Genomic DNA, 20219 nt, shown 5'->3' with positions numbered 1-20219 from the left:
TGGATAGATTAGTAGGAAAATATCAATGACTGCTGTAATACATGGTGGTATCTTCAAAGTGGTTTCTCAGGAAGACAGAGATACACAAGAAGGATCTAACAAGTAGTTATAGTCTAAGTGTTGTCAAAAATCAAGTGAGTCGTCTGGGGCGAAAGCCATTTTTTGTAGCGTGAGAAAACCTCCTTTAATATCACATACAGGACTTTGATATCCAACAAGTAAAAAAAATTTTAAAAGCAGAAAACAGAGGCTGCATGATTTGAAAAGAGATTTCACCAAGGAAGACATCTACGTATCAAATAAGCACATGAAAAGTTATCCTAAGTAGACATAAGCTAAGGGAAAATTTAAACCACATGGGGCTACCACTCCATCCCTGTTGAAGAGCTAAAATTACAAAGTCTGACCACACAAAAGGCTGGCGAGGAAGCAAAGGAACCAGAAATCTCCATTAGCCACTGCAGAAAACAGTTCAGTGGTTCATTCAAAGGTTACACACACACACACACACACACACACACACACACACACACACATACACTGTTGTGGCTTGTGTCTGGATGTTCCCCGAAAGCCTCACGCAGTCGTAGGTGGGGCTTTTTGGAGGTGGCAGACTCTACAGTGTGTGAGTGCTATCTGCCCAAAGGGCGGATAGCTTAGATAAGAGGACGTAAGGGACAAAAAGAGGCTTGTCACTGGTCTCTTGCTTGCTGGCTTTTCTACCTTCTGCCTGCCGTGAACTGTTTCTCCTCTGTCATGCCCCTCTGCCATGCCACCCTGCTTTGGAGCCAGCCGATTATGGACTGAAATCTCTACCCACTATGAGCTAAATAAACTTTCTTCCTTTAACTTTGAGTGTCAGATATTTTGTCTCAGCAATGAGAAAAAGTAACTAAGACACACAGCTACCGGGTGACCCAAGCCCTGCTAATACTATGCATGTGCTTTCAGAGATTTCTATAAGAACATTCATAGGAGCTCTGTTTTCAGTAACTGAAAACTACAATGTAAACATCATCCGGCAGCTGAGTGAATGGACAAACTTTAGTAACATATGCAATGGATTTCTACTCAGCAAAACCATAGAATAGGCTGCGGCTTGATCTCAAAATTATTATGCTTAGTGAGAAAAGCCAGGCAGGCAGGGCACATGACATACACTCACTTATCTGCAATACATATACACGACAGAAGGCACGTCAGTCCTTGCCAGGGGAGATGGTGGGCAGGATAGGGAAACTTGGGAGGGCATATGAAGTGGGCAAGGAAACTTTTGAGAATGATGAATGTTTCGTTTTCTTCACTGCATTCATAGCTTTACTGGAACATGCATACATCAAAACTTATCAGATTCTATACTGTACTTATATGCAGATCATTTTATGGCTATTTTATTTCAATATAACTAACTGTCTTGGTTACTTTTCTCTCATTGCTGAGGCAAAATACCGGATACCCAAAATTAAGGAAGGAAAAGTTTATTTAGCTCGCAGTCTGTGGAGGTTTCAGTCCATACTCGGCTGGCTCCAAGGCAGGGTGGCACATGGCAGGGGACAACCATTCATGGGGAGGAAGATAGCAAAAACAACAAGAGCAAAAGGGAGGAGTGGCGGCCACCAAGCAGCCTCTTTCTCTCCCTTATATATGCAAACAATCCGCCTCAGGGTGGTGGTAGCTCTCATACCCATGAATCAATTACTCTGAAAGCCAACGCCATGACTGCATGTGGCTTTGGGGGACAGCCAGACACAAACCATAACAAGAACCATTAAAAAAGCGAGGCACAGCAGTATACTCCAACTAAAGTCTACCAAGCAAGAACAGAAAGTCTACTCCAACAAGGGAGTAAGCTAGGTGAATTCCTTTGTAACTGATTTCCACAGACTGTGGTGAAGGTGGCTGCTTCCCAGCTTCTCCCCTGGACAGAGTAAATCTGCGTAAAATCTGGCTCAGCGCATCACTACCCATACATGGCGGTTCTTCCCCAGGTGGAGTCAAAGAGCAAAGAAGACATGTGAACACGGGCAGATGAACAATAACCAGGTTCTATGTATGTAATAGGGGAATATAAGGGCCACTGAGGCAAATAAGTGAGGGGAACAGGGACAGCAGGAAGGAGCGGCAGGTGTCAGGCCAGGTCTAAGGGAAAACTGGCCAAGAGCTCGGAACAACCAGGTTCATGGTAGGCAGGGGGAAGGTGGCTGATGACTGCACAGCTCTCTCCTACTCCCCACAAGGGGTCTCAGCTGCCTGGGAGGCTCAGCAGTTGATCTTGGAAGCAGGAGGAGACTGGATGGTGATGGCCTAGGGAGGTGGGTAGTATCCACAGCTCCCAAGTCAAGGGCAGGCACGGGGAGGTGCACAGGCTCTGTCTAGCAAGATGGTGGTGAGCGTAGGGTCCACGACAAGCAGGACAAGGAGAGGGGCTTCTGAAGAGACAGGCTGGTTGGGGTTGCCCAGCAAGTGTCCCAACTGTGGGACGAGCAATGGTTTGTGGGCCTGGAGGATAGTTAATAGTTGTGGTGGGGCAGGAGACACTGAGTATACAAGGGCTGGTAGAGCCTGGTACCTTCAAAAATGCCCTTCTGAGTGATATGGGCAAGAGGTCACCCTAGAGCCTGGGGAAGATCTAGAAATGACAGCAGAGGGTGGGGGTGTCTTGTCCACGGCATCGTCCCCAGGCTCCGGGGCTGGCTGCCCGGGCAGGGGTGCAGAGGTGTTGGCTGGGACAGTGGAAAGGCAGTCGTGGAGGCTGAGTGTGTGCTGGTGTGACCAGTGCTGTGGGAGGAAGGGGCTAGTGGAGGGGAGGCAAGGGCAGAGGAGGAGGGCAGCTGCAGACACGGTGTCAGGGGTTCTCTTAGGCAGAAGGGACGCTTGGAGGGGAGAGGTGCGGGGATACGGGGGCTGGGAGGGCAGAACTGGGAGGTGCGGTAGAACTGGGGGCTGGGGATGTCACTGGCTAGTCTCTGTTGGGTGTGGGGAAGGCAGAGGGTCAGACAGAGTGGGGGAACCAGCAGCCTTCTGTGCCCAGGCAGAGGTGGTAGGAATACTGGGGACTGACCAAGTGTCCTTGGGAGGGGGAGGGTGTGTGCAGTCTCTGCAGCAGATGGGGATGAGAAGGTGCCAGGCAAGGGGCGGTGCCATCTATCACTACCTCTGATTTCTCCTCCAAAGCCTCTATCTTCCCCTCTGATGTCTTGGTATCCTCTTGACTCCATGAACTCCGCTGCTGGTTGCCCGGATGTCCTTTGGGAGTCTTAGGGTGCTTAGGAGCTGGGGGAGCTCACCTTCATCCCACAGTCATGACCTTGGCAGTGGCATGGCTGTTGGCATGCACACTTTCCTCTTGCCAGGCCTATGAGCCCTAGCTCTGGGTGGAAGGCAGCAGCCTGCTGGCCCAGCTGGAGGCTTTTCTGCTTTTGCCTGCCTCCCTGGTCCCAGGCAACCTGGAGGGCGGCCTGATGGTGTCCATGCAGTGCTTGCTCCTAGGACTTCGGCAGTGGGGAGCCACCTGGGCTGGCCTGGTCATCAGAGATGATCACAGGAGACACGGGCCATCTCACCCAAGGTATTTGTCAAGTCCCTAGGAGGGAGCTTATCCTCCTGAGGCCCAGGACTGCACCCCAAAGATAATTAGGTCTCCCTTGGGCTCCATGGGCCTAGATGGTGCCACAACCCCAGGGCTAGGGGCATCTCCATCCTGTGGTCCCGCCCTTTGGTTTCTTCCTGGCACCATTTCTTTCCCCGCCCCACTCCCTTTGCTCTTCCTTGGGCTGCACCTTTCCCCTCCCCCACTCCTCCTTGGGCTGCACCTGGGCCCTCTCCACTTCGATCTTTGGGGGCAGAAGGTGGTAACCGGATGTCATGGACGTCACAGGTTGCTCAGATCTTGCAGGTGGGTCCCGTGGAGAAGGGACCCTCACACTTGTGGAGGATCTGACTATCCAAGAGTCCCTCGGTTTTTTCCATCATCCTCCCTCCCAGGATGCCATTGGGAGGATCCCCTGGGTCTCAGAGTCCCCAGCCAGCGGAGGGGAGGGGAGTGCAGTGGGTGCCAGGCAGTCAAGGCCCACGGTGTGGACTGGGGTTGGGGGTTCTGTGGGTGGGCGGAAGGCTGAGCAGCGGGGTGTCCCCGGCCAGGTAGGGGAGCTTTGCGGGCCAGGCGAGTGGGCGGGTGACGTCTGGGAGTGGGCAGACAACCGAGCAGAGGATGAAGCTTTCTGAGCGAGTTACTCATAACTAGGTGTGCGGGACAGAGAGGAAAAGAGCAGCACGCAAGGAGCTCGCTGTCTCGCGCTGTCCCCTCCGCGGCCTTAGTGCTCTGTCCCTGAGCTTGGCCCTTGTACAAGGCGCGCACTTCAGGGCCAGGCCGCCCCCCCTGCTCTGCTTCTTGCCGGGGTTTGGGACCAGGAAGGTCACCCTGTGGGGTCTCTGGGGACCACAAGCTGACCCAGCAGAGCCCCTTGAGCCAGCTTAGGTACTCGGAGCTGTATGTCCCCTCCTACTCCTCTGGGGCACCAGGGCCCAGCATGCTGAAAACCCAATGCGAGGGCCTCCCAGATCCTACCAGGCCGCTTCAGGGACCTCTGCAGGGGCTTCCATGGGGCCTTGAGCATGCCCCACTTCACACTCACCCTGGAGATACCAGCTGGTGGAGGTTTCAGAGGAGGGGACTCCATGCCCTGAGCTCAGTGCATGCTGCAGCCCGTGGTGTCCTTTCCTGCCAGGCAGGCTCTGGTGACTTCTTTTTACACCCTTCGTAGCACATTGTTTAAGCCCAAGGCCCTCTGTGTTCACACAGAAGGCAGTGGCACAGCCAGCTTCCACCCCAGGCTGAGTGACTCCGGAGCTCACACCTGGCACCACGGTGCCTCCTCGTCCTACAGCGTCAAGCGTACTGTTCCCCTTCTGATCCCACGATCACCAAGTCATACACATAATGAGCTCATGCCCCGCTAGGAGATCAACTCCTTAGGTCACTGAGGCCCACACTGGCTCCACGTTTCTCAGATGTGCATCACCAACCATCAGCAACCCTGACTTCTCTTCCGATTTAACCTCGAAGCCCAGGTTTCTTTTTGGTTTAATTTGGGGGATCCAAATAGGTAAAGGTTACATTGCACATCACATGCTGAACTTCACTAGCATATTATTCTATGTAGATACGAAGCCTTCACAGAACTTTAGACAACCTAGGCCCAAGAGCGGGGCATCTTCTTGGATGTCAGGACAAGGAAAAGACATATTACTGTCCTAGGGGCTGCAAGTTGTAGCGTGATGAGAAAGACTGGCGCACTCCTACACAGGGTTTTATCTAGTTAGAGCCTTGCTTCTTTGGCTGACTTCACTGCGTGTTTGTCTCTCTCACAGGGCTCCTGTGTGTCACACACATGACGTACAGAAGTTTCACAACCAAGAATCATAGGGATGAATAAAAAGGCATACTTTTTTGTGTAAAAATCTCATTAAAGCGCCACTGGGAAGATTATGTATATTGCAACATTTGTATATTGCAATATACATTATGTATATTGCAACGTTCTAAGTTTTAGAACTCTGCTTGGAAGACTGGTTTTTTATACTCTTAGAACAAATTCAGACTTCCATTCCCAAGAGATGTTGGGATTGAGAGGTCACAAAAAGTTGTGCTCAGATTTAAATGCCTTTTGAGAAAATAGATAAGAATTCTAAGTCTTTTGAACTTCTCTAGGAGCAGAAATGGTGGACAGTGCGGGCATTTCACCATACTTCCTTGGTAGTTTGATGAGAGTTCAGTGAGAAACAAGATTTTGTTTCTTTGAACATTAATAAGCTGGCCTGAATTTAGGACCAGAAATTTCCTATAGGAACTCTGTTGGGATTTATTTGAAAACAGTTAATTCCATTCATATTATCTTCATTATTTTTACCAAAGAGAATCACCTATGAACTATTTGATAAATGTTTGGGCTTCACTACCGTAAAAATGAATTTGGACAAAAATGTCCCAGAAAAAATACAAATAACACAGCCCCATGTGTCCCTTCAGAAATGGGTTTCGTTCTGAGAAACATGTCATTAGGTGATTTCCTCACTGTGTGAACATTAGTGTATCCACGTAAGACGCCCCCCCAATCATCGCCACTGTGAATGTCTTCAGTTGTGCAGTCAAGGCTGCCTTGATGTCTTGAATCAATTCAAATGTTTGCTTTCATGATCATGTTGACTTTAAGGGAGATCCAGAAGGCACACAGTGCCAGATCTGGTGAATAAGGTAGACATGCTGCCATGCTTTTAAGAGCCCGCCTTTCTGCTTGGAAGGTACTCAGCAGCAGTAGTCACCATATTTTTTGTCACAACCTTGTGAAGACCCTCAGGAAAGAGGACTTCCAGAACTGCTTCAAACTGTGGCAAGAACAATGTAATGAGTGTGTTTAAAGTGAGGGAGAGCATTTTGAGGGGGATTAAAGGCAATGTGTCTTTTACCGTAATAAGTTGTTTGTTTTTTTTTTTAAATGTAAGCACTCCTTGTATATTTTGACCATCTCTTGTCCATCCCAGGCTCTATGCTGGCTCACAACCAGTGTGATAGAGTAACAAGACAGTCTGATTGTAAGTGATTAGTTTCTGTATTTTTATTAGTACGTGTTTGCGGTAAACAAAGATTACATTTATTGTGGGGAGTTGGTGCATGCACAAAACACATCTTAGTTCTTTTTTGTCCCCTCCTGTTTCCCTCCCTCCCTGCTCCTTCCGTCTCTTGGTCCCCTACCCCTTTGCAAAATCTTTATCCCCACTGTGGCCTCCCAATCCTTTTTTCCTTCCCTTTTCCCTTCCCTCTTTCTGCATCTCTTGTTCTTCCCATTTGACAAAGATCTCCCTGTTTCCTACTACCCAGCTGTTATTTCGCTCTCTTTATGTGTTTCTCGTATAAAAGAAACTATGATATTTAAGCTTATGTGTCTCATTTATTTCACTTAAATATACAGTCTCAAGTTGCACTCATTTTCCTACAAGTGGCTCAAGTTTATCCTTTGTTATGGTAAATAGTACTCCTTTATGCATAAATACCACATTTTCTATATCCATGCATCTGTTGAGGGGTATAAGATTTATGTATTATGAACTGTACTGCTATAAACGTGGATATGTGTGTGTCACTGTAGTATGATGTCTTTAACTCACTGTCTAGAAGAGGAATAGCTTTGTCAAATGGAATTTCTGGTTTTAGTTTTCTGAGGAATCTCCCTACTGATTCCCATAGTAGTTGTACTAGTTTACACTCCCACCCACAATATAGAACTGAACTGTTTGTTTTTTTCCTCCAGCATTTGTTATTATTTGATTTCTTGATAATAGCCATTCTTTCTGGAGTAAGATGGAATCTCAGGGTTGTTTTAATTTGCATTTGCCTAATGGCCAGGGACACTGAACATTTTTTCCTGTATTTATTGGTCATCTGTACGTCTTCTGAGACATGTCTGTTCATTTCAGTTGCCCACTTTTTGATTGGGTCTTTTATTTTGGGGGTGGAGTCTAATTTTTTGAGTTCTTAGTTTGAGCAATTAGTTTTTTAATTCTGCTCTTATACAGAACCACTGAGTGTCTTAAAACAACAGAAATGTATTCTCAGCGGGGGAGGCTAGAAGTTCAAGATCAAGGTGGGTGTTGCAGGTCCACATGAACTCAAAGCTCTAGCGGAAGTTCCTTCCTTTTTTTTTTTTTCCAGCTTCGGCACTCCCAGCATTCCTTAGCTTGTGGCAGCATGACTTTAATATTCGTCCCCACGTACATGTGCCCTTCTTCCCTCAGTGTGTCTGTCTTCTCCTGACACTCTTCTTTCCACTTTTCTCTCACCAGTTACATTGGATAGGCACCCTATCTACTTCAGTACGATCTGATCCTGACCACACACACAATGACCCTATTTCCCTACTAAGGTCACATTCTAAGGTAGTGTAGTTTAGAGCTTCCGTGTTTTTTATTTTTGGTTTTTGGTTGTTTGGTGCAGGGACTTGACCAGGGCCTTCTACAAGCTAAGCATGTGCTCTGCCGCTGAGCTGTATCCTCAACCCTTAACCTATCTTTCAGAGGGGCACAACCCAACCCATAGCAGTCAGCTCGGCCAATGGCTGAGAAGGTGAAAGGGTAGACTGAGGCAAGCGTGGTGGGTTATAATGACCAATCAGAGCTAAGTCACAAAAGCCTTGAGGTTGGGAGACAGCATGACCTGGAGATGGGCTAGAACGGGTTAGAGACAGCGACTTGGGTAAGAGTTAACAGCCACGTGCTTCTGGGTAGCAGCATTGGGAGTGAGGAGATAGAAGTGACAGATGCCTCAGTTTCTGGCCTGGATGGTTGGGATGTGGTGAGCCTGGGCTTTTGGAGGGAGGAGGCTGAGCTAGGGTCCATGTGTCTCAAGTCCCAGGTGACCTGTGACATACATGTGCATGTGTAGCATCAGCAGCAGCAAGTGCCTCACACCCGGAATTTCATCCATGTATGTCCTGCTCACTTATCATTCCCCCGCCATCCCATTCTCTGCATTTAGCCAGTTTTCCACATTTAGACGAGTGTTCCCATTGACTACCATGAATTTTAAAAACCTGCTCTCTGCCTGGTGCTCTGCTAACTGATGTCTGTGTATCATCTCACTGCATCTCTCAAATAATTTAGCATGGAAGGCCTGATTGTGCCCATTTTCCGGATGAAGTTACTAACGTTTAGACTGTGTTACTCGTCTAGTTTCACACTAGTGGGATTTGGGGCCAGATATGAACCCAGGTCTGTTTGTTCATGCTCTTTGCCTTGGTGCCATTCTGCCTCTCGTAGTACTTTTTAAATATTCCTTGAATGGGGCCCATCGTACTGTAGCGTCTATGTACATCGTCACACTGCAGTTACAGTGTAAGGTGTTTGATGGAAAAGACTGGTTTCTCCTCTGTAGTACTCCAGGTGGCTGTGTTGTGATTGGTTGAACTAAACAGGCAGCCCCCTGGTGAAAGATTTGAGATGACAGGTGATGTGCACGTGTCTGTTGAGCAGAAAGGCCAACCCAGGGAGGAATGTCCCGTGCTGTCTTCATGTCTGTGTGTGTCCAGTTGCTGCAGCGATAAAGTCTTATTGCCTGCCAACAGCCCAGTGAAGCAACCCGACGTCAGTGCAAGATACGCATGTCCCACGTGACTGCACAAACCAGCTCTCACCAGGTAGTGAGCTGCTACCAGTGGAGACAAAGCGTTCCCTAGGGGTTGGTCTAGGCCAGACTCCAGGGCAGTGGTGGGAGTAGGATTGTGGAACTCCATTCTAGACAGGAGGTCAGGGCAGGGCAGCAAGTGAGGAGACAAATCCAGGAACAAGGCCAGAGAAGATGAGAGGAGGGACTGATGTGGGCATAACCAGGTCAGGACAGACCTTCCTGAAGAGCTGAAATTTGAACAGAGACCCAGTGACCAAGAACAGACCAAGCGTGTGCAGACCGAGGCAGAGCGTCCCAGACAGAGGTAACACAGAAAGGACTTGAGACAGGACCAAGCTTGGGGTGTTCTAGGAAGAGCCACTCAACAGGGTGGCTGGCCTGGAAAGAGCTTTGGGAAGAATGAGGCTGACATCAGCTGAGATCCAGGTCACCAGGCTGGCAAGTCCCCAACTTTTCTGTTATGGTGTCACTCTTGGAAATCAGTGAATTTGGTGCCCCTTTCCCAAGACCTTCATTGAGGACCCTGGCAGTAGAGGTGGGCAGCCTGGGGCTGCACCTGGGATGTCTCGTGCACTTGCCAAAGGGCTCTCTCTGCACTGTTTGCTAAGAGGGCTCCTTACCCTGGAGTAATGCGGAGCACAGACAGAGCCAGCATAGGACAGCCTTGGTACTTCTGGTTGCCCTGAGGCCCCACATAGCTGCTCCAGGGGATGATGGGAACACAATCTCAGAAAACCCGAGATTCACTTGGCCGTGTCTGTATGCTCCAGCTCCTTGGCTAGAAAGCTGTGATGGAGGGCTAGTAGACCATGGTAATGACTTTGGAATTACTTTCATTGTAATAAGAACCCATTAGAGGATTTCCAGTCAGGGACTAATAGCAGCTGCTACACATTTTAAAAGACTACTTTGGCTGCCCCATGGGAAAGTGATACAGGGGTAATGGAGGCCGGAATCTGACGTGGGAAGCAGGGCTGCCACATGCAGCTGGGCCGATCGTGCATTGCTTAACTTCAGACCATAGTGTGCACGGTACCCGCTGGGGTCATGCAGCACCGTGGCCTGGGGAGGCAGTAGAGAGGCTACAGCAGTGGTCTGGGTACAGGATGACGGTACCTTGGACTGGGATTAGGTAGATGGAGAGGGCTAGATCTGGAAGTGGGGTTGATAGGGCATGCTAAAATAGTTTGGCTGTGCAGGGGGGACTGAGACAGGTAGGGACAGACTATGTTTTGCCTTGAGTACCTGGGTTGGAAGTTCTGTTTACTGGGATCGGGAAGCTTGGTAGAGGAAGAGTAGGCATGCAGGGAGATATCTTAAGAAGACAAACTTGCCGAAAGTGACAAAGGAAACCATAGGAGCAATACCGGGGTCTGGAGAGCAACAGGTGTTTCTCTCTTGACTCTGGGAAGCCCAGTGGACTGAAGGGTGGCAGTTGTTTAAGTTCTGGCTGGTGCTGTTTATAGGCAAGTGGCCTAAACATGTACCCAGAGACCCACACTTAGAAGGACTCTGCTGTGGGTTTGATGCTCTGCTGTCACCGTGCTGAAATGCTTAATGATTTTGGAACAAGGAGCCTTGCCTTTTCCCCTTTTCCTTTTGCTCTGATCCCTGAAAGTTGCAGCTCGTCCTGCTGGGGATAAAGCAATGACACCAACAAGTGTGGGCCATTCCATTTGGAATGATAAATTCAAACCAGAGTAAGTTCAAGCACAACAGATGCTTATGACTTCATGCACGTGAAGAACTTGGAATCGTGCCTGGGTTATAGTAAGGGTTTCCCAAGCATTAGCTAATGAGAATTATCGTAAGGACTATTTAGGCGTGTGCACAAGGAGGGTTCTTGCTTAAACCTCAGGAGGAAGGGGACAGACTAAGCTGGGCAGAGGTGAACGTTTTGGGAGCAAATGTGTAAGCCATGGGTGGAACTGAGGAGAAAATCTAAGGAGAGCTAACAGCTGCTGGCTCCCTGTAACATCCACGTCCAAGGCCTTGCATTTTTCCCCAGGAGGTTGGGCCCTGCAGATCCCAATGCATCTGGCTCCTGGGGATGTTTTGAAAGAAACCTGTGGCTGGGAATGTTGCTCCGGGCCCCTGGAGATCTGGGAAGGAAGACTGCAAGTTCCCCCTTCAAACCCCCTCCAGAAGCAGAGAGGCAGGAAGGTAGCCGGGCAGGGTGAGGTGTTGGGGGTTGGGATCTCACAAGTCTTGCAGGGCTGGGATCTCACAGCGCTGTTTCTCTCCTCTCTGAGGATATCCCTTTGTCACCTTGAAAAATGGTGTCAGGGAATTAACCCATCTTCCCCTTGTGTGCTGTGCTGGGGACTTAGCAGTGAGGTGCACATTGTCCAGTGTGAGAGACAAACGTTGTTCTGGTTGTGTAACTCAGAATAATTAACTCTCTCTCCACAACTTAGCTTCCAGTAACAGCCATTTGATTATGGCTTGTGATTTGTTTGTGGTTAGGAACTCAGACCCTTCTTGTGTGGGCAATTCTTCCTTCCCCTGTGGTATTGATTGGGGTCACACCGTGGAACTCAGTAAACAGGTGGTCAGCCTGAGAAGACTGAGATGGCCTTGATCCTATGATGGCCATCTCCATGGGGATGGCTTCAGCTGGCCAGAGCCAGCCGGCTTCTCCAGCATGGTGGCCTTTCTGGTATGGTGTTCTCAGCATGGTGGCCTTTCCCACATGGTTTCTTATATAGTGGCTCAGAGTATTTCAAGAAAGGAAGGGGAAGCTACCCGTCCTATAAGGCCAGAAATCGGCACAGGATCACCTGCTCCCACATTATTCTATCGGTCAGAGAAGTCATAGAGCCTGCCCAGATTCAGAGGGAGAGGACACAAACCCCGCCTCAGCGGGAGGCATGCCAATGAATTTGGGGCCAACCTGAATCTGCCCTAAACAATAGAGCAAAGAAGTAATATTCATTGTTGCCAGGGATATGCCCAAAGAGGTATAATTAGGCAGGGGAGCAGGGCACAGTCTGTCCCTCCACTCAGGGACCCTCCAGTCAATACTTTGGAGTGAATGAATGAAATGAGAAATGACCCTCTGTTACGAGAACCGAATCAAGTTCAACAGTTAGCCTCAATGTCGACCTTAGGGGAGAAATCTGAGATCCAATTCTCGTCCAATTCGGTTTGCAACCAGAATCGTGGCAAGAATTAAGTTCGTCACTGAGGAGCCACTGTAAATCTCTCCTCTTTGGAGTTGTGGGTGTTGGGTCCCGGTGGCAGGAAAGTGACTGCCACCCTCTCTTAGCTAAAAGTAAGTAACGTTTTCATCCAAACCTGACATTCAGCCTAACAGACCTTGGCCCTTCCTGAGAAATTCTTTGGATGTTTTCTCTTGGTCTGTAAACATGCTCTTTCCATAACATGAAATCAGCTAGTTCTAGCTGCCGAAACCATTAACAATTCAGTGACATTTAGTATGTGCATAACGTTAAGCAACAACCAGTTTTATTGAATTTAAAAATATTTTTCTGACCCCAAAATAAAACCTCGCTCCTCTTCAGCAGTTACACCTCTCTTCCCTCACCCTCCATCTCCTGCCATCCGGTAGTGTGCCTTCTGCCTCCTTGAATGTGCCTATTCTGGTTATTTCATATAGGTAGTCATATAATAGAAGGCATTTTGTGTCTGGCTCTTTCACCCAGCCCAAGTCTTTTTTGTGGTGCTGGGGATTATATCCATAGCCTCACATATGCTGGCCAAGCCTCTAACACTGAGCTACATCCCTACCATGATGTTTTAAAGGTTTCTGCATATAGAAGTATGTGCTAGTACTACATTCCTTTTCATTGCTGAGTAATATTTCACTGGATGGATGTAACGCAGTGTGTTTGTATCCATTCCTCTGTGGAAGGACATTTGGTGACTCTCACCTTTTGCCTACTGTGAGCAGTGCTGCTGGGAATATTTGCGTATTTGTATTTGTTAGAGGATCTGATTTGAGTTTTTTAGAATAATTCCTAGGAGCAAAATTTCTGGGTCATAGGGTAATGGGCCTTTAAGATTTTAAAAATGGCTTTTGTCTTATGATCTCTAGACTTCAGTGTAGTACTGTTTTTTTTTTTTTTTCGAAAGAAAAGAAAAGCAGAGCAAAGGAAAGAATCCACTCTGCTGGTCTGCAGACCACGTTGCCCTCATCTCTGCGGGTGCCGAGTCAGAGGAAGGTGGGGCCCTCATTTGTGCCTTAACCCGGGTGAAGCTTCTCTCAGGCACAACTCTGAGGGTGTGAGAAAACTAGGGACACACAAGATCACAGCGGGTCCTGGTGTCTGGACAGAGGCAGCACCAGTGATGTCAGGGTGAGGTTTAGTTGCTTTTTTTTAAAATAAATGTCTCACTAAGTTGCTCAGGCTGGTTTGACTTCAAACTTTTGATCTGCCTGCCTCAGCTTCCCGAGTGACAGGGATCACAGGCATGTACCACCACGCCCAGCTGCGGTACATTAAAGCATCATCCCATTTTGGCCTCACTGGAGGAGGAATGGTCTCTTATCCCACCAGACCGCAGTCTCCCTTCTGCACTGCATGGTGACTGAGCTTGCCCGTCAAACTCCTTGCAGTCCGACACAATGAGGTATGGAGTTGCCTTATTACGCTTTATGCCACTCCTCCCTCCCCCGCAGCAGTAGCCCTTGTCATTTGAGACTGTGGAGCTCCATAACTTAAAAAGCATTTTAATACTAAAAATTTCAGGCTGGGAAGCTGAGGCAGAAGGATCACAAGTTCAAGCCCAGCCTTGGCAACTTAGTGACTTTGTAAGACCCTTTCTAAAAATAAAAAAAAATTTTTAAAAGCCTAGGGGTATAGCTCAGTGTGAAGGTCCTAGGTTCAATCTCCAGTATTGTTACATATATATATATATATATATATATATATATATATATGGTAAAATAAACACCAGGATACTCATCCATGTTTAACAGTTTGCTATTTTTGCTTATACTTGCCACAGCTATGAATAAGTTCTTCCTTTTCTCCGAATCATTTGAAGAATGCAAACATCATGTACCTTCATTACAAATGCTGCAGTGTGCATCTCTTAAGAACATTCTGCCACATGCCTGCTATACCTTTATTATACTATAAATATAAACAATTCCCTAATCTCACACATGTAGCCAATGTTAAGACTTCCTTAGTATCTCCCAAATGTGTTGCTAACTTATTTGAAATGAGAGCCGGCCAGACTGTGGATTGAATTTGCTTTGTCTTTTTGGTTTCTAGAATGTTCCTCACCCCAACACCCCTGCCCTGTCTCATCTTTTTTCCATGGAAGTGACTTTTTGAAGGGATGAGACCGGGTATTTTGCAGAAATGCCGAGGTTCCGATTTGTCCCGTAATTTCCTTATGGTGTCGTTTAATTTGTTCTTCTATTAACTGTATTTCCTGTAACCTGGAAATTAGGTCCAGACGTTTGATTAGACTCAGGTTAAATGTTTTTGGCAAGAATCCTTGATTTTTATAAACTTCATATTGCATCGCATCAGGAGACTCACAAGGTCAGGGGCTCATTATCAGCGACACTAAATCTAATCATTTTATAAGGAAGTAATTGCCAGCTCCGTCCAATTTATGAGTGACCCAGGAGTGACACTGTGTGACAGTGTGAACAGCCCCATCCACGGGTCATCAGTTCTTAGATGGGGGACGAGAGGCAAGGTGGTGATTTCCTAAAGCTGCCACCCCTTTGATGTGAGCTAGCTGCTGTCTTTTAGCTAAGGATGGCGTCCATCGTTACCTGGCAATGACTATGGGCCACGCCAACGGGTCCTTAACTTTAATTAGGAATTGTTAGGGAGGGGAACTGGTGTCATGTTCCCCTCTAACGGGGACAAATGACTTCTTTTCCGCAGCAGTATAGACTCACAGGTTTTTACTCATTCACGGGTTACATCGATTTGAATTAGCTGCGTGACTCTGAACTGGCTGCATTACCTTTCAAACTTCATTTTCTTTACCTGCTCCACAACTGGGCGATCGACTGCTCTGCTCTCTCCCAGCGCTACAATCCTGGGAGCTGGCTGACTGCTGTGGCCGGCTCCCTTGTTTCGGCGTCCTGTGCTGGGCGGATCACACTCCTTTCTTTGCAGGTTCGTGGACTTCCACGCGGCTGCGTCCACCTGCTCGCCCTCCCGGGCTTCCCTGCTCACCGGCCGGCTGGGCCTTCGCAATGGAGTCACACGCAACTTCGCCGTCACCTCTCTGGGCGGCCTTCCGCTCAACGAAACCACCTTGGCGGAGGTGCTGCAGCAGGCCGGCTATGTGACCGGCATGATAGGTAACACGGGCCTCCCGTCACAGCGCGGACCTGGGGGGCCTCTCTGCAGAGCCTCCACTCCGCACTGCCTCTTGCGCTGCGCTTCCTTTTTTGTTCATTTCTTGCTGAATGAAGCAGGAATGCTTTATAGTGGAAAAGACCTAACAGTAGGTTAAAATGTGTGTAGAACCAGCCAGGCATGGTGGTGCACACCTGTAATCCCAGCTACTCTGAAGGCCGGAGCAGGGGGAGCTCGAGTTCAAGGCCAGCCTGGACAATATAGTAAGACTGTTGCAAAATAAAATAAAAAGGGGATTGGTAAGGGTGTAGTTCAGTGTTAGTTCGGGTAAGTGGGAGACTTGGGGTTCAATCCCCAGTACCCAAAAAAAGGAGGTCAAAAAGGGCAGAGCGATTTTCCTCCCATTAGCACAAACTGTGCCCTACGTGGTTGCTTTCATAGCGCCTGTGCTCACAAGTGCCTTTGGGAATCAGAACCTTTCTGTCCTATTACGCTGCCCTTAGGATATTGGCCATCCTCCAGCACCTCTTGCCTCCTGGCCGTGGTATAGCAGCTTTGGTGCCCTGTACTCCAGGAACTTGGAAGAAGAGAGGAGAGGTGGTTGCACTTTTATCAAGAATGAATTTGTCCTCTTTTACCAAGGAAGCAAATCTTTGCCCAGATACGCTAGCACCCCCAGAACTGCGCTTAAATCTGGGTCACAGGCCGCTGGGCTGCAGGGGAGGTAGGGAATTGGAGCCAGGATTAGAATGCGTGGTTTGGCCTGGCCTCGGGCACTCTGGTCCTCTACCCACCTCCCCCAGCAAAGCCCAGGTTCTGTTAGGAGGGTAAGTGTGGATGTGGCTGTAGGAAGGAAGCCAGCAGCGTCAGCCTTATTATCCACTGACCGCCTCTTATTTTAAATATCCAGGCCCCTCATCTTGTGTATTTATTATGTGCCAGGCCCTAGGAAATGTCTTTCTTTGCATCAGATTCTGAGGATGCCTGGGAGATTGTTATTGCCCAGGGTATAGGTGAGAGAGCGGTGTTTCGGGCCATGAAGCGACCTGCTCGGTGTCACCTGCCCTGGAGCCCAGGCAGCTGGGTGTGGAGGGTTTCTAGCCACTGCCTGGTCCTTGGGCTTTTTCTTCCCCACCATCTCCCTGCTGATGCTGAGACAACCCAGATGTCCCAGCAGCGTCCCTAAGCTGCCTGTGTTTGTTAGTCTAACTCTGAAAGAGCTGCGTCCTGTGGGATTCCTGCCTCCCTCCATCGTGATAAAATGGCAAGGGAGGGTGTGCTCGCAAATAAGTGACAGCAAGGGTCCCTGCGGCCGTGGTCCTGGTTCCTGGAGTCTCCTGTGTTAACCTGTAAGAGATCACTCTTCCCAGACCAAGGGCTGGCGCCTCTTGTGTTGGCCCAATCTCCTCCCTTGTGTTCCAGGCCTGACATCCTGCCAGATGTGGTGTTGCATGCGTGTCATCCCAGCAGTGTGGGAGGCTGAGTCAGGAAGCTCGCAAATTTGAGCCCAGCCTGCTCAACTGAGCATCTTAGCAAGAATGCGAACATCAAAAGAATAACACAAAGGGCTGGGAATGCAGCTGTGTACAAAGATCCAGGCTTTAATCCCTGGCACCAGTAAGCAAGCAAACAAACAAATAAATAAGCAAACCTGAGGTCTTTCATAGGAGCTCAAACTGGAGAGAGAGATTCATTATCCCAGAAGGGGAAGCCCCAAGTTGACAGCAGGAGGGACCAATGCACGTCCCACTGTTTTGCTTTTCCATCCCTTTCTCCCCATACCCTGAGGCATAATTATGTTAACAAAACAAACACCTAGACGCCCCTGTCTGAGGCTCCCACGGGGCGGCTGTCCCTACGAGACTCTGTACCTGCGTTCATTTCATCCTCAAAGCCGTGGGTTGAATCCCAAGCCACCCGGCTCCAGAACCTGATGCCGCCTGCCACAAGACTGGGTTCTTCCCAGCATCTCGCCTCCCTCCTCGGGCCACAGACCCCCAGTGCGAGGCTGCGTGTGGAGCTGCTGTTTCGCTGCCCCACCCCCACTCCTCCCTGCGCCTTTGCCGGTCCTATCAACACATCCCTCTGTTGAAATTAGAAACTAAGGCACATACAAAAGAAAAACTTCAAAGGAATGTCGAGTCCATGGACATCTCTCACACTTTCTTTCTTCTTTTATCTATTTGTTTATTGTTAGTAATTTTGCTTCTAATATTGGTGAATATCTGCATGTTTTTACCCAGTTGTATACACACACCCCCGACTCTGCTTTCTTCCCTCTTCCCATTATTTTGTCTTTCCATGTAATTTGGTGTATTGTTTTGGATACTTATGGTCATTGTTATCATTTTAAACAATGATTTTTAGTGTTAATGTTAGTCTTCTATTTCCATGCAGTGCTTAATCTAAGCATTCCATGATAATGCTTAATCTCTTTCCCTCAGGTTTTTGTTAAGAATATTTTAGAAATTCATGGAGCAAGAAAGGAGTCATGGAGTCTACAGAGCCTTTATGCAGATTCACTGATTGTTAATTTTCCCTGCTGCATTTGCCTTTTTTGTTTTTTTCAGTACCAGGGGTTAAATCAGGGCTTTGCACTTAGCTAAATCCCCACTCCCAGTTAAGACAGCATTTCACGGAGTTGCCCAGCCTGGCCTCCAACCTGTGACCCTCCTGCCTCAGCCTCCTGTTGAGCTGGGATTGCAGGCCTGCACCACCACACCTGACTGTGTTTGTCTTTAAATGATAGTTTGGTACGATTTGTTGAGGCCACATCAAATAATTTCCTTAGCCATCCTCCTGGGGACGCCTATGAATGTCTCTCCTTTGTGTTGTCAGATGGCGCCACTGTTTAGATCTTCGAATCCCGTTCATGTGTTTGCCCTCTTGCCTTGGGAGCGATTCCCCTGGGGTCTATTCCTCAGCACAGAACGAACCTATCAGAGGTTCTGACAGTGTCGGAGCTCTGTCAGGAGTCACCAGATTATTTCCCCAAACCGAAGGCATTTACAGAGCAAGGAGCCTCGGGCGGCTGTTTCCTCATTTGCTGCCCCGCGAATGTCTGAGCAGCGCAGCTCTGCAGGGAAGGAGGTTGCGTCTTCCCTGCCTCTGCAGCTGCCGACATTGCCCAGAAAGAAAGATGATGAGACCAAGCGGGAGCTAGGCATTTCTGAGACTGTGATGCGGGGCACCCCCACGTCCTGGGCCGGCTGCACCTCTGCAGGTTGTGCACCGGTACGTGGTGTGCTATGGCTGCTGAGCGCGCACTGAGGACAGAGGCCCCGGTGCTCCCGGTCCTGGGGACAGCCTGTGTCCCCGTTGCTGCAGCTTCCTGCATGCACCCTGAGTCATCCTGCCTGCTGTCTGTCTCCCAGCGGGCTCCGCTGGTCCCGGAGAGCGGTGCGGCTTCCTCACTGCATTGGCTGATTCTCTTTCCCGGTCCTCAGTCAAGCACGAAGCCCACAGAGACCTGAGCGTGTAATCAGCTCCTGGGAGGTTCTGAGGGTCCCCACGGGGATTCCTCCCAACTCCTCTTGTTTTGTTTTTCCACAGGCAAATGGCATCTCGGGCACCACGGCTCTTATCACCCCAACTTCCGCGGTAAGAATTCTTTTGGGGCCCTGTTACCTGGGAAACAGGAAATTAGGATCTCTGTGTAGAGGGACCCCATTGACATTTGAGCCATCCTGTCCCCAGAGAGTTTCCAGTCAGCACACCTTTGTTGACAAGGTCACCTGGGTACAACTTGGGGTGCTAGGGTGCCCCTCTCCCTGACCTCTTCCTTGCTGTCCATCCGCCCCATGGCGTCTCCACCGTGCCCCCCTCCCTGTGTCTTTATCATCTCCTAGTTCTTTACACCTCAGGGGGCATTCAGCCCCGCAAGCTCCCAACACAGCTCATCTGGAAAGAAGTAAACTCTTTGATGGGTTTGCTGAAGGACAGGCTCTCCCCATGGACCCAACAGGGGCTGCTGGCTTCTGGCCTCTTCCTGCGCTGTGGGCTTCCTCAGGCCTCTTGTCCCCTGCCTTGGAGCAGGAGGCCAGTATCAAGCTGCCAGAGCTAATTCTTTGAAAATAACTGGCTGAATGGCAGATTCCCTGCGCGTCTTGTTCACCAAAACATGCACGCGTGTTCGAAGCTGTGGATGTGCCTCTGTCTTTTCCCTCTACTTTTCCATTTCATATGGAACCTGCCTTGGGGGATTTCTCTCAGAAACAGTCTGCTATCACCTCAGCTTTCGTGGCTTTTCACCTGGCCCTGGTCCTACCAGCGCACCACCTTCTTCTCATGCCATGTATAAACAAGTAGGTGGCCCTTTCCTTTAACGTGGTCTTCTAACTATTTGCAGCTTTGTCCTTTCCCCTGCCCCACCTCTCCCTGTCCTGTGCAAAGGAGCTGAACTGCCCTGTCTCAGACCTGGCAGAAGGCATGCATCGCCATGGTCTTCCATGTGTGCTATTTATTTAATTTTCTGGAGACAGGATCTTGCTGTGTAGCTCAGCCTGGCCTCAAGCTCGAAATCTTCCTGCCTCTGCCTCCTAAGTGCTAGGGCTACAAGCATGCACAACCACATGCGCCCATAAGTGTTTTTGAAAATGGCAGATGCAGGAAGTGAAGACCTGACTTCTCCACTAACTAAAACTTGCTGCAGAATTTACTTTTCCTTCTTGGTCTTTCATTTTCACACTTGACTCGGTCTTGGTGCTGACATCTTGAGTGGTGCGCCGGGGAGGGTTACTGAGCCC

General features: G+C 49.0%; 1 protein-coding gene across 8 annotated transcripts in view; it reads left to right on the top strand.

The window, feature by feature from the left end:
• Positions 1–20219, top strand: part of Arsg (arylsulfatase G) — a 148891-nt gene that overhangs the window by 62535 nt on the left and 66137 nt on the right. For 7 of the 8 annotated variants that reach the window (XM_013503204.1, XM_013503203.1, XM_013503202.1 and 4 more), the window contains exons 3-4: positions 15289–15476; positions 19027–19074. The exons of the other annotated variant lie outside the window; for it this stretch is intronic. In XM_013503204.1, coding sequence (XP_013358658.1) covers positions 15289–15476; positions 19027–19074 — 236 coding nt within the window. The remainder of the gene's footprint in view (positions 1–15288; positions 15477–19026; positions 19075–20219) is intronic. 8 annotated transcript variants of the gene reach the window in all.

This window comes from Chinchilla lanigera, unplaced genomic scaffold (genome assembly GCF_000276665.1).
Source record: "Chinchilla lanigera isolate Chin_1 unplaced genomic scaffold, ChiLan1.0 scaffold00077, whole genome shotgun sequence".
NCBI lineage: Eukaryota > Metazoa > Chordata > Mammalia > Rodentia > Chinchillidae > Chinchilla > Chinchilla lanigera.
Note: the sequence above shows the minus strand (reverse complement) of the source record. Positions and strands in the feature narration are given on the sequence as shown.